At 43.2% G+C, this 14561-nt stretch overlaps 1 protein-coding gene across 1 annotated transcript in view; it reads left to right on the plus strand.

Annotated features, from left to right (window-relative positions):
- Nucleotides 1-550: 550 nt before the first annotated feature.
- The window catches only part of LOC116501461 (activated RNA polymerase II transcriptional coactivator p15-like), a 32297-nt gene continuing 18286 nt past the window's right edge, over nt 551-14561 (plus strand). Inside the window, exons 1-3 of the mRNA XM_032207050.1 lie at nt 551-608; nt 2528-2600; nt 4043-4162. Coding sequence (XP_032062941.1) covers nt 2529-2600; nt 4043-4162 — 192 coding nt within the window. The 5' untranslated portion in view covers nt 551-608; nt 2528. The remainder of the gene's footprint in view (nt 609-2527; nt 2601-4042; nt 4163-14561) is intronic.

Consider the following 14561-nt stretch of genomic DNA (forward strand, 5'->3'; position numbering starts at 1 on the left):
TACTTAGATACTTTACTGATTACATTGGATTTCAATGGTATTTACTTTAGTTTCCAAACTATTCACCTAGCAATAATCTCCCAGATACTCATAATATTTATCCTAACTATCTGTTGTTTAGATTAAATAAGCACTTATGGTATACATTGCTAGCAACAATACTGGTTTCACTACCGAGGCACCTGTTGCTATGTTAACATTTACCAACACCTTCACTTGGGGGGAGGAAAACGAAGCACACACTGCTGCGAAAAAGGGGAAGCGACACTTTCCTAGACAGCGCCTCAGGTGACGCCTGGGGCTGCAGTCTCAGCATGCAAAGCACGCACGGTGGCGTCCCCTCAGGCGCGAGTGCTGGAGAACTCGAATAACAGCCACGACAAACAGCTGTTTGCACAACCAATGGGCCCCTCACAGCCGAATTCCTTTTTACACACCTAACGTAAGGCTCCCACCACAGAAGAAAAGGCGAGAGACAAGCGGTCGCGTCCCCTTTAAACACCTCCTCCTCTTCCCCTTTTCACGTGGTACACGGCAAGGGTGTGGATTTCACAGTGCGTCACTTCCGTTCTTCTAGTGGTACAGTGGACCTCCGCGTGGAGAAGGATGTGAGTTTTAGGCTTTCCTCTTTTGCGTTGCTGGGTCTGTTGTCGTTTTATCTGTTTTGTCTTCTGATATCTGTCTGCTAAGAGTTCGATGCCTCCTGGGCGGCGCGCTGAGGTAGCCCTGTGTTGGGGCTTTCTTCTTCTTTCCTCAAGTGTCTGCTGCACCCCGTGGGAGGGATGCCCCACTGGGGAGTGGGCTGGGGGTGGGAGGAGGAACCGCTATTGAGGAGAAGTCCCTGCGTTGGGGGGGGGGAGGGGGGAGGAGGGGCAATGAGGTCTTGAGCGAGGGAAAAAATGGTGGCAAGGAGCTACTCGACTCCGTTCCTACTGTGCCGGAGTCGCAGTCTGCCTATAGACGGTTCCCAACTGTCCCCTCCCCACACTTTTTTTTTTTTTTTTTTTTTTTTTTTGGGGTGGGGGGGGAACGGGGGTCGACGATGATATGGAACTCTTTCTCCTGTTTTTCGCTGCTGCCCTCTTTCTGCTGTCTTGCCATAAGAGGACCTGGGCGGCCTTGCCCGCGACTCCTATCCGGGCCCTCGTCACTTGCCCTGGTGGGGGGGGGGGGGGGGGGGAGGGAAGAAAGAGGAAGGGAGGAAAATGGCGGCTGGGATCCGCCTACTGGTGTTCCCAGCTCCTCTTTCTCTTCTCTTCGTCCTCGTGTGGTCTGTCTTTCACTCTCTCAGGTGGTTCTGTCTCCTTGCTCTCTGACTGCCAATCTCTCCTCAGGGAGTACCGCTACCCCCCCCCCCCCCCCCCCCCCCCCATTTAACTTCAATTTTTACCCCCCACCTTCCTCCTCGTTGGTGCTTACTCATCCTAATGCAGGCTTCAGGGTTATTGTTTGTGGCTCCTGGCCCTGCGTTATCGGTCTCCTTCAGCCCCTCGATTTCGTGTGATTACTGCTTGATTTTGCCTTGTCCCCTTCCAGCTCTCCTTTGCTCTCCATCCTGCAGCATGGCTTGTTTGCTCCAGCATATGGTGTTTCGTTTTCAGTGTTACAGCTTCCATCGTTGTTTTCCAAGCTATTATGACAGAATTTGCCCCACTTTAGAACCATATTGAGCCATTAGCATTGTTCAAACTCTGTTTTTACCTGTGCATGTGGTTTATTTCACCACTAGTTTGTTTAAAAACGCACATTTTCCTTTACTGAGATATGCTTCTCTAATACTTTCTTAGCCTTTCATAGCTTAAGTTTTATATTCAGTTTTTTGTTATGATTGTTTTTACTCTGAAAGAAAAATAAGCTGTTTTACTTACTCGTCACAAAGAGTTTCTAGTAGCAGGCAAGATGTTCAACTGCTATATCTTACCACACGTTTGCATAGTAAAGAAATGTAGAAACACCTGTCAGCATGCATTCAAGGAAAGCTGAATATCCACTTGTTTGGCAATTTAATAGACCCTAGCAACTGATTTGTTAAAGCTGCAGTAGAAATATTAATTGTAATGCTGTAGCTCATTGTAACTAAGGTTTTTTTTTTAGACTTGTATTATTGGTGGGAAGTTTAGCTTAGTGCACGATTATATAGCTGTTGCTTGCATATTCAACTAGGCAAAATCTTTGTGTAAGAATATAGATAATGCTTTGGCCTTAATAGCTTGTTTATGAATGTAGCATTGAGAAATCAAGTGAAGGATAGTAGTGTACCGTGTTCTTGGAAAGAAGTCCCTTTCTAAACAGTTTTGAAACTAAAACACTGCATTTAAGACAGTTGCAGCAAAAAAAAAAAAAGGGAATAGGAAATGGTGCTTGAGATCACATGAACAGTGTGTATTAAGGCTTATATGAAAAGACAGGAAAGCTTAGGAGGGTTTTGAATAAAGTGATGATTTACAAACAGGTTTGAAGATTACTTTCTGGATGTAATGGGATGTACCTATTGTACAGTGTTCTCATGTTAGCTTTCTCTTTGTAGAATGCCTAAGTCAAAGGAACTTGTGTCTTCAAGCTCATCTGCCAGTGATTCAGATAGTGAAGCTGACAAAAAGGTGAAAATTACATGTGGTTTGTTACTATTGTAATAACTATTATGTGGCAAAGTACGTGTTGTTCAATGTGATTTATCAGACACGTGAAAAAAGATTAGGGCTTGAGTAGGTAAGGTTTTTGTCTTATGGTAAACTTTTTTTAAGTTGCATTTTGCTTTATGCGATATTTTCCGCGTGGCATATCTAGCCATAAGCTTCGTAGACAGAAGGCTTTGGTATAAGCAGAAAATCTCCACCTGCCTACTTATCCCTGTACCACTTGCTCATAGGGTTTGTGTTCTTTTTCTTTTACTGTAATACTATCTGCTAGTTTCTTACTTAAAAGCTGGGCCAACCTGAGTGTCTTTGAGTCGATTGGTGTTTACATGTTAACTGTTTTTAAATGTGTAAATCAAGTGTTCCCACTTATTTTTAAGTTAATCTGTAAGTTTTTGTTGGTGTACCAGTCATTATGAACAAAAACTGAGTATAATAATGAATTACCTTTTTTAGAAATGCTAGGTGGTAATGGAGACATTAGATCTTTTAATGTATATGAGAAGACAGTCTGCTTTACTGAATTGATTCAAATGAGATGTAGTTGCCATAAGCAAATTAGGTATTCTGTCAAATGCTAATATAAGAGAAAATAGGTGATTTTTTTTTTGTTGTTTTTTTTTTTTTTGGTAGGGAAATGTATTCTTGAGAAGCTATACTCGAACTTTTTGCTTCAGTGGGTAATGAGGGTTCTTTTTCTTTGACAACCTCCTGTATGTGTTGCAACCATTCCTCTTTGAAAGAGGCTACCCATGATATGGTTCTAGCAGGTGAAACTAACTTTTGGTATTTCTGTATCACTGTTTTCTTGGTGTGAGGGAGGTGGACTGGGGGCGTATGTTTATCATGAATATTGATAGAAATGGTAACTTCATAGCATCTGCAAGTAATCTGATTTACAGTTGATACCATCTGAATATTTTGAAAACATTCATTATGCTATAGACAGAGATGGGACTCTGATAATAAAGGAAAAAAGTTACCTAAATAGAGGTGACTTCCAGATCCCTTTCTTTGTTATCTCATTGTTATTTTTTAGAAGTTGTTAGCTGTCCTGCATTTTTGTTGTTTTCAGAAGAAAAATGTGAAACTTCCATCAGATTATTTTTTTGATTTAAAAACTACTGAACTAATAATATTGCTGTGCAGAAAGAGTAGGCTTTTTTGAAATATGCTTTGATCTGACTCTCTTTAAAGCCAGAGTATTACAGATTTCACTGGGAGCAGAATTAGGCTCATTTGGAGATTTTTTTTTGGAATTCCAGTCTAAATTGTACAGTATTGGAGGCCTGCTATCACAAAAGGAATGTGGTAGTGTGTAATAGTAGTTTGTAGCTTCTAATGGAAGCTTTTTTGTAACTAGTGGTTGAAAGCTATGGTTCATGCATTTCTATTCTTGCTTCAAGGCCAAGCGGAAAAAGCAAGCAGCTCCAGAAAAGCCTGTAAAGAAACAAAAGACGGGTGAAAGCTCGAAAGGTGCCGCTTCTTCTAAGCAAAGCAGTAACAAAGATGAGAATATGTTTCAGGTAAAATTGATGACTCTTAAATCCTGGTTAAAGTAGCATGTTACATCATATTCATACTGCTTCAAAGTTCATATTGACTATCTTGATAGCGTAGTGCCTAGTCTTCAGAAGCCTTGGTCAAAGGGGTATTATGGTGCTACTGTACAGATGAGGTACTCGGAAAAAGCTTTGTCAGGTTTCAGTAGAGAAAAAGAATCTGAGTTGTGGCAATTGATCTAGCTATCCCTCCTGGCTTTTGACCATGGTAACTCTCTAGGTAGTCATTTTGTCTGTAAATACAGTGCTCATCATGAATATATTGTAAATATTAAATCAGGGTAGTTTCTGGGTAGAAATATTTTCTGATCGGGGCTCTTGAAAGATAGGTTCTTGGAAACTGAAGCATGGATTCTTTATTTAAGTAGGTCAAGGACATCTTGATTCCGGTCTTATAATATGATGCCTTGGATTAGGGTTTGCTTGTTTATTTTGTGATGCAGATTTCTCTCATTGAACGTTGAAAGAGATTATAAGGTCATCTGAATGTAGATTTTTTTCAGTAGCAAGATGCATTTATGAGCTCAGGGCATGGTTCTTGGGGTTAGCAGTAGCTGTGCAAGAACTTATGTAGCTTTGAATCCCCTATTTTAGGGGAGTGGGTCAAGAGTTAAATGTTTGTACCTAGGTGGCTTGATAAAGGCAGGGGATAGGAAAAACTTAATCAGTGTATCTAAGAACTTTTAGGTTTGTGGAAGGATGTCTAATAAGATGATTCCGATATTTGGTAAGGCAAAAGAAATGGCTTTGGGCTGTAGCTGTGCAAAGAAATATGGCAAAACATATTTTCAAGAGATAAGGCCTGCATGATTATATAATACAGGGCAGTTACTCTTAATGTTATCGGTCCTTACTTCTTGTTTAGTTAGAGGGAGGGCTTTGATTGAAGACACTGTTAATGGCTGTACTAGACTGCTAGTTGGACCTAAGCCATCAGTGTTCTTTGGTCTCTGCCTGCCTTTTAGTTACTCAGCAGCAAATATATATTAGATTGCTTTTTCTGTTATGTGAGCCATTGTGGTTTTTTTATGCTACATCAGCTTAATGTACCTTAACTGAGGTGCAACTGTTTTGTGTGTAGGAGTGGCAGCTAATAATGTGAAACTGAGTGACTTAATGTTCTAAACCTCAGACTGTTCTAGAAGTATACAGTTTCCCTTAACGTAGAGCTCTGCTGTATTCAGAAGATTCAGCATTTTTGTCGATATTTAGTCTTATTTTTTTTAAAGTTGGTGTAACTATTCTTGAAACTCATTAAGAACAGAATTAATCTAAGTAATAGGGAATTATTTCAGTATGAGACCAAGTGTATTTTATTTACACATCTTGGCCTTTTTAAGCTTTATAGGTAGTCTAGTATACTTTGAAATTTGTTAAAGAGGTTTGGGCAGAAGTGGAGTGCAGAAATTCATTTTGCTTCAGTTTCTGATATTGCTAGAGGTCCTAAAGAGAAGTGTTATTCATGTTAATGTGGAAGGGTTTAGTGTTCGTGCATTAGATTCCCATCTGTGGCTTCAAGCCCATGTAAGCTCTGCATTGCGTGCTTTGGTTAGTTTGACAAATCCTGTCATCTACCTATGTCTGATTTGGGTAAGGTTTGTTAATGCTGTCTAGATACAGTATGACTGTTCAGAACGGAGCCGCATAACGCAAGGCATTTCACAGAATTTATTTGCATTTGTGTGAAAAGAACTCTGCCCACACTGTACCTCTTTTTATAAAGTTATATCTGCTTTTTGACTTGTGAGAAATAAGTTCGTCAGCTTCATGGTGTAATGTCTTTACCTACCATAAGTTCCTGAAAATAAATAATAAGCTTGTGATGCTCTCTAGAGGTGATTGATCATGGAAATGATGAATAGTGTTGCATCGGTAACCACTTCAGTTCCAGAATTCATGTTCTAAACCAATTTGTCCTGCAGAGCTCAGCTGTTTACAGAACTTTGCGTTCTAGGGATTTATTATCTTCCTGTACTTATGCTATACATGTGGTTATCAGCTAAGATAGACTGACTTTTTATTTTGCAATTTCTACTTTTACAGTGTATATGCAGTTTTAAAAGAAACTGGCAATTAGAGGGGAAAATGTAGGTAAAAAATACTTGCTGAAACTCATGTAGGAAGTCAGTTGTATATTTTTGAAAGTAACCTAGGCACAGTTCAGTGCATTTTATTTTAGGGAATGGAAACCTGAAAATAGTTTTTTGGACTTAATTCAGTAGAATAGTGTATCTGAAGAGCTGTGATATCTAATAAAAACATGTGAGCTTGTGTATTAAGGTTGAACAGCATTAACTTCCCTGCTTTAAAGCAATACAACCCTTGGAATGCTACTGTGATTATAGTGATAGAAAGGTGTCTTAGTCCAGTGAAGTTATTCTAGCACTATCAGCTGCTGTGTGGGGGAAAAACATTGTTCAGAAATGACTCAGTACCAGAATTACAGGTATCTGGACCTTAAGAAAAATCAATTTACTTGGGTATATCTAATCTTGATTTTTTTTAAAATATTTGTTGTTAATTAGAACTGTATGTTAGATACCAGTGTTAAAGCTTTTATCAGTGACAACTGTTTTGTATAGAGTTCAACTAAACATTCTGAATTTAATGTGAGCATTCAGATGAAATGTAGACAGGCGTAAAATCTAAGAATTTCAGCACTTTCATTTGGAACTGTTTCCAGTTAAGGTAAACTTACTGACTAAATAATATGTATTTTATGTTCTTGCACCCGTGTCTTACTGTAGTTGAATTACGATATGTAGTCTCTATATTTAAAATCCTAAATCATGTGACTGTGATTGCATCTCTAATTTGCTATATTGTATTTTATTTCTTAGAGCAAATCTTGAATTACTTGGCAATGCACTGATAGCATTTGATTAAAGGCTTAAAAAGATGTTCTTGAGTAATACTTGAAGGGAAGGAGGTGTAGAAGTCACTTGAAGTTGGTGAAGCGTTATACTATAAAACCAAGAAACTTTTTTCTTTTTTTTTTAATGCAGGCTATTTAGGATATCCTTTGCCAGCAGAGCTGACAAATGTGGCCACATTACTAAGTTTAAGTCTGAAAGTACTCAGCTGCTCTGACAGCATAGCTTATTTTTGTGTTGTATTTGTTAGTGCTGTGGAAATAATAGTATTTTATGAGTGATTTATTAATTATGAATTGTAACCTCTCCTTCATTTTGAAGGATACCTTGAAGTAAGAAAAAATGCTTCATGCTTACAGTATCTAAAGATACTTCAATTGTTTTAAAAATTTTGGAGTTAATTTAACATGGTCTGCAAAAAAAGAAAAATGTCTTCAACTGAACATAAAGCACACTTGTTTACACCTATTTTATGAAGTAACAGCTTAGACTTAAACATCTGTGGATGATTTTAATTAGTTTAAGAGTTCGTGTTTTCTGGTCTTACTTAAAGCTAGTAAGATGTTTTTGATCCCATGTTAAATTGTCAGTGCAAAATGCATCTATTAAGGAAAATTAATATTCTTAATAAAGCTTTTTTACCACCTTGTTTTTAAAATTGCTTGCTTTAGGATGTGGTGGTGGTTTTACTCAGGTGGGCAGCTGAGTTCCACCATGGCTGTGCTCTCACTCCCCCTCCTCAAAGGGGAAGGGGGAGAAGATATGATGCAAAGGGCTCGAGGTTTGAAATAAAGACAGGGAGATCACTCAACAATTATTGTGATGGGCAAAACGGACTCAGAGTAGGGAGATAGTAATAGGCAATAAATCTTACTAACAAGTTAGAGAAGGGAGAAACAAAGGAAAGAAACCAAAAATGCCTTCCTCTTCCACCTCCTCCCCCTTGAGTGGCACAGGGGAATGGGGGCTGTTTTCAGCACTTTGTCTCTGCTGCTCCTTCTCGATCACTCTCGTCCCCTAGGCCATGGGGTCCCACCCACAGGGTGCAATCCTTCCTGAACTGATCCTGCGTGGGCTTCCCACAGGCAGTAGCTCTTCCAGAACTGTTCCAGGTATGGGTCTGTACCACGGGGTCCGTCCATCAGGAGCAAACTGCTCCAACCTGGGTCCCCCATGGGCAGCAGCTGCTGACAGGTCACCTGCTACTGCGTGGGCTCCTCTCCATGGGCTACAGGTCTGGCATGGAATATGCTTGGGCAGGGGTCCTCCACAGGCTGCAGCCTCTTTCAGGGCAGGTCCACCTGCTCCACTGTGGTCTCCTCCACAGGCTGCAGTGTGGAACCCTGCTCCACCGTGGTACTCCATGGGCTGCAGGGGGACAGCCTGCTTCACCATGGTCCACAGAAGTACACAGGGGACTTCTGCTCTGGTGCCTGGAGCACCTCTCCCTCTCCTTCTTCACTGACCTTGGCGCCTGCAAGACTGTTTCTCACTTTCCCAGCTGTGGAGTCGCAGAAGTTTTTTTCCCCTTTCTTAAATATGCTCTCACAGAGGTGCAAAAAACATTGCTTATTGGCTCTGCTCTGGCCAGCAGTGGGGTCCTTATTTAACATTGGGCAGCTTCTGGATTCTTCTCACAGAAGCCACCCCTATGGTCCCCCTCGCTACCAAAACCTTGCCACGTAAACCCACTACAGATGTGTTCATTCTTTAGGAACTGTATACAGAAAGTACATACAGAACTCTAAGCATTTTTAAATTAATTGTGTTGTTTTTATTACATAACTTCTGCTTCTCAAATTCACACCAATGTCTGATGTGAGTATATGTATTTTCAAATGTGGGGAAAATTTAATAATCCTAAATATGTAGTGTGGTAAAAACATGCTATACTTCCACTTCTGCTCTCCACCCTCAAAAAAAAACAGGCCTCATTCAGTTAAGTTGTGGTACAGAAATTCCCAAAGTATCATTTTTAACAATTTCATGCCATGGCATGTGCTGGTAAACTGAAAGTTTTGGTTTTGGAACATCTGGTTACAGTGAGAATTTTTTAACCACTTTCCATTGAAGTATCAAGATGATTTGAGAACAGGTGTGGGGCCACTTGGTGGTTTCCTTTCATTTTCCATCTGTATTTTCTTTTTTTAAACAAACCAACCAAACACCATTAAGACCCCTCTAGGAATTGTGCTTTTCTTGTGTGAATATCTAATTTTTTTTTATTTTTTTTTGTAGATAGGAAATGTACTAATAGACAATAGAACTCAATCTTTCTTTATGGCTGTCTTTGGTAGTTATAATACAGGCAACAAAAGTAAATTGCAGGGTGTGGTAGTCTGGGTGTGATGCTGCCACTGCTGTTTTCCAGTGGTGGTTGTAACCTGCCTGTGAAGAGCCCAGCCATGGTATCCACTAGGCAGAAAGCCGTGGCCTCTGCATCCCTTGCAGCCTCTCCAGCCATGGCTACTCATGTTGCTACCCAGGCGGAGGTCTTGGGGAAACATGCGGCCCTCCAGGTCTTGGGCTGTAGAGTGTGCCCGAGTATTGTCAGTGTCTGACAGCAGCAGTGGGTATGCCTGTGGGAGATGTGCCCAGGTTGAAGAATTGCTCAGCCTGGTGGCGGAGGTTCAGGAGGAGGTGAGTAGGATGAGGAGCATCAGGGAATCGGAGAGGGAAATTGACTGGTGGAAGCATACTCTACCCTCTCTGAGACAGATGCATGAGCCAGCCACCACACAAGAAACAGAAGTTCCCCTTTCCCACCAGGCAATAGGAGGGGACCTAGGACAAGGGGGGGAATGGAAGCAGGTTTCTGCTTGGGATGGTAGGCGAGCCTTCTCCCTGCCTACTTCACCTTTCCATCTACCCTTACATAACAGGTATGAGGCTCTAGAGCTTGACAGTCAAAACAATGATGTAGATGAAAGCCCATCCCGGTTGGAAGGGGTGTCTAAGGCAAGGCAACCTACCCCCTGCATTGCTACATCTTCTATCAAGAAAGAAAACAGAGTTACTGTCATAGGGGGCTTGCTTCTGAAAGGGATAGAGGGCCCGATATGTTGTCTGAACTCTTGCCACAGGGAAGTCTGCTGTTTCCCTGGGGCTCAGGTAAGAGACATTGCTAGGAAAGTCACTTGCCTGGTATGGCCCTCTGACTACTACCCACTACTGTTTTTTCAGGCTGGTAATGATGAGGTAGCAAGGGGAAGTCCAAGGGCAATCAAGAGGGACTTCAGGGCTGTGGGGTGACTGGTTAAAGGATCAAGGGTACCGGTTGCATTTGCCTCTGTCCTTCCGGTAGCAGGGATCAGTGTTGACAGGTAGACTCAGCTCATCAGTATGTGGCTCTGAGACTGGTGTCACCAGCAGGGTTTGTTGATCACAGGAGGGTCTATGCGACACCAGGTCTGCTGCTGGCGTCAGATGGGATGCACCTCTCGGGGGGGGGGGGGGGGGGGGGGGGGGGGGGAAGGATTTTTGCTCAGGAGTTAGCAGGGCTGATAGATAAGGCTTTAAACTAGAGTCTAAGGGGGAAAGGGATAAAACCAGGCCTACCAGTGATAAGTTAGGGGATGACATGCCAGAATAAGAGGGACTGTGTGCTAGTGAGATCCTTCAATCTGCTCCACTTGGTGCTGCGTACAATGAGGTGCATTTGGAGTGCTTCTACGCCAAGGCACGCAGCATCAGGAGATAAACTGGATGAGCTAGAAGTCTTGGCCCAGTCCCAGAGCAATGACATCATCGGCATAAACGAAACCTGGTGGGATGAGTCCTATGACTGGTGTGTTACAATAGATGGTTACAGGCTCCTCAGGAGGGATAGGCAGGGCAGGCGAGGTGAGGGAAGGTAGTGATGTACATGAAGGAGGGGCTGAACTGTGTGGAGCTTGCAGTTGGTGATAGCAAAGCTGAGAGACTCTGGATTAAGGGATAAACAAATAAAGGAGATGTCATTCTTGTCCGAGTGATCTGTAATAGACTCCCATGACACTGATGAATTATTCTTTGAGGAACTAAGAGAGACCTAGAGATCAACTGCCCTTGTCCTTATGGGGGACTTCAACTTGCCAGACATTAACTGGGAATATCACATGGCTGACACAAGCAGGTCCAGGAGGTTCCTAAGCACCTTGATGATAACTTCTTGGTGCAGGTGCTAAGGGAGTCAACTAGGAAAGGTGCCCTCCTTGATCTGTTGCTGGAGAACAGGGAGGGTCTTGTGGGGGACATGGCAATTGGCAGCCGTCTTGGTCTTAGTGACCATGAAGTGGTTGAGTTTAAAATTTTTGGTGACAGGAGGAAAACTGCCACCAAAACTTCAGCCTTGGATATGGGGAGAGCAGACTTCAGGCTACTAAGGGAAATAGTTAGCAAGGTCCCCTGGCTTTTGAAGGTGTTAGCATCCATCAGTGCTGGTCAGTCTTTAAGCACTTCCTCCTAAAAGCACAGGATCAGGCAATTCCAAAATATCAGAAGTCAAGCAGGTTGGGCAGAAGGCCAGCTTGGCTGACCAGGGATGATCTTCAAGAGCTTAGGCAGAAAAAAAAAAAATATTATATGGCTGCTGGAAACAGGGTCAGGCAACATGGTAGGACCACAGGGACACTGTTCGCCTTAGTAGGGAGAAAATTTGTGTAGCCAAAGCCCTGTTAAAGTTGATGCTGGCCAGGTCTGTTGGAGGCAATAAAGGGCTTTTTAAGATATGTAAACAGAAAAAGGAGGACCGGAGAAAATGTAGCTCTGCTACTTGATAGGGATGATCACCTCACAAACAAGGACATAGGCAAAGCAGAGACATTTAATGCCTTCTTTGCCTCTGTCTTCAATGCTGATGATGGGCTTTGGGACCCAGGGTGCCCTGAGCTGGAGGACCATGATGGTGGGAATGATAAACTCCCAACCGACCCTGAACGTGTATGGGATTTACTGCTCCACCTGGATCCATACAAGTCCATGGGTCTGGATGGGATTCATCCCAGGGTGCTTAAAGAGCTGGCTGATGTCATCGCGGGACCTCTCTCAATTATTTTTCAACAGTCTTGGGAATCTGAAGAGGTCCCAGTAGACTGGAAGCTGGCAAATGTGTTGTACCAATTTTCAAGAAGGGCAAGAAAGAAGACCCTAGCAATTACAGGCCTGTCAGTCTCACGTCAGTGCCTGGTAAAATTATGAAGAAGATGATTCTTGAAGTTATTGAAGCACACCTGGGGGACAATGCAGTCATTGGTCCCAGCCAACAGGGGTTCATGAGGGGTAGGTCCTGTTTGACTAACTTGATTTCTTTTTATAAGATCACCCATCTAGTCAACCAAGGGAAGCCAGTTGATGTAATCTTTTTGGATTTCAGTAAAGCTTTCAATGTGGTTTCCCATAGGATCCTACTGGACAAAATGTCTAGTATACAGCTAGACAAAAACATATGATGGGTGAGCAATTGGCTGATGGGTAGGACTCAAAGGGTTGTGGTAAATGGGGCTACATCAGGCTGGCAGCCAGTCACCAGTGGGGCCACCTAGGGCTCCATTTTAGGGCCAGTCCTCTTCAGTGTTTTTATATATGATTTGGATGTAGGACTGGAAGGGTGTGTTCAGTAAATTTGATGATACTAAACTGGGAGGAGCTGTTGACTCTGAGGGTGGAAAGGCCTTGCAGAGAGAGCTGGGTGATCACCAACCACATGAAGTTTAACAAGAGCAAGTACCAGATCCTCCACCTGAGATGGGGCAACCCTGTCTATACATACAGACTGGGTGATGAGATGCTGGAGAGCAGCCCTGCAGAGAAGGATCTGGGGGTTGTGGTTGATAGCAAGCTGAATATGAGCCAGCAGTGTGCCCTAGCAGCCAGGAGGGCCAACTGTATCCTGGGCTGCATCAAGCACAGCATTGCTAGTTGGTCGAGGGAAGTGATTGTTCCACTTCTACTCTGCGCTGGTATGGCCTCACCTCGAGTACTGTCTGCAGTTCTGGGCACCACAGTACAAAAAGGACATTAAACTGTTGGAGAGTGTCTGGAGGAGGGCTACAAAGATGGTGAAGGGCCTGGAGGGGAAAACACTTGAGGAGCAGCTGAGGGCACTAGGCCTCAGCTTTTCTTCTCCACAGCCTGGAAAAGAAAAGGCTGAGGGGAGACCTCTGGTCTACAGCTTCCTCACGAGGGGGAGTGGAGGGGCATCCTATCTCTTCTCTGTGGTGACCAGAGATAGGATGAGAGGGAATGGAGTCAAGCTGTAAACAGGGGAGGTTCAGGTTGGATATAAGGAAAAGCTCTTTACTGAGAGGGTTGTCGCACACTGGAACAGGCTTCGCAGGGATGTAGTCATGGCACCAAGCCTGTTGGAGTTCAAGAAGCGTTTGGACTGTGGGAATAGAAATGTTGTTTTAGCAGAGTTAGATTGTTCAGAGGAAAGGAATGTGGTATTGAGATATGCTTGCAGTGATAAGAAAGCTTGGCAGACCACCTTGTAAAACGTAGACAACCAGAATCCTTAGAGCAATTAGGCGGAAATCACTGTGTAAGAAACATTACCACCTCAAAGAGTATAAAAGTCAAAATAAACTTGAAATTTAACAGGCTGGCAACTGAAAGCCATGTCTTGTCTGTGGAGCATTGGATAGGTTGTGAACCTGGATTACCCACTGAGTGGGGATACGGGGGAGGGTTCTGTCATCAAAAAGTATATAAACCATGTTTTGGAACTAGTAGGCAGGCTCTCCTGCTCGTGGGGCACCTGCCATTGCAATCACAAATAAATTACTACTTCACTGAGATCTTTGCCTGAGCCTAAGTTATTGGCTACAGAGTGTTTCTCACAATTTGGGGGCTCGTCCGGGATCCAGTCACCTACTGGGGAGCTCCACCGCCGCAGCAGCAGGAAGGCATGCCCCGCTGATTTCAGCGTTCCTGTGCATTGACGGTGGCGGTTCTGCGGAAAACTGACAGAGGGCCCGAGACTGGTTAAAGAGGCAGGATCTGTGAAGTAGTGGGGAAAGGAAGAAGGTAGGCACTCTGGGTTTTAAGAATTGATCCATTAACTCTGTGCACAGACCAAGGTAAGAAGTATTAAGTATTGCCTTGGGGGTTGGGTGAGACTATGTGTGATGTGTGATTGAGATGTACTTTTGTATGAAGTGAGCGTGGAGTCCTGATCCGCAGTTCTGTAGCTCCATGAGGGGTGTGGCTGGAGACAGACGAAGCATGAGGTACGGGAGAGAAAGGAAGTGTCTCAGGAAATTTGGTGTACAGCAAATCCTTGCACAGGGAAGTGCTTGGCAGTACACCAGGGAATCTGGTAAACTCATAGGTGTGCGGTATCCCTTGCATGGTAAAGTGCCTGGCAGTACACCCACATTTTCCGGAATCGGAACATTAGTGTGTGGTACCCTGCAGGAGGGAAAATTCTGTAGCAGCACCCTGACAAGAGCTAGGAAAAAGGGGAAATATGAGTTTCAGGGGACAGGGAGATATCCCTGGGGGAATGCCTA

The sequence above is a fragment of the Aythya fuligula genome, chromosome W (assembly GCF_009819795.1).
Source record: "Aythya fuligula isolate bAytFul2 chromosome W, bAytFul2.pri, whole genome shotgun sequence".
NCBI classification, from domain to species: domain Eukaryota; kingdom Metazoa; phylum Chordata; class Aves; order Anseriformes; family Anatidae; genus Aythya; species Aythya fuligula.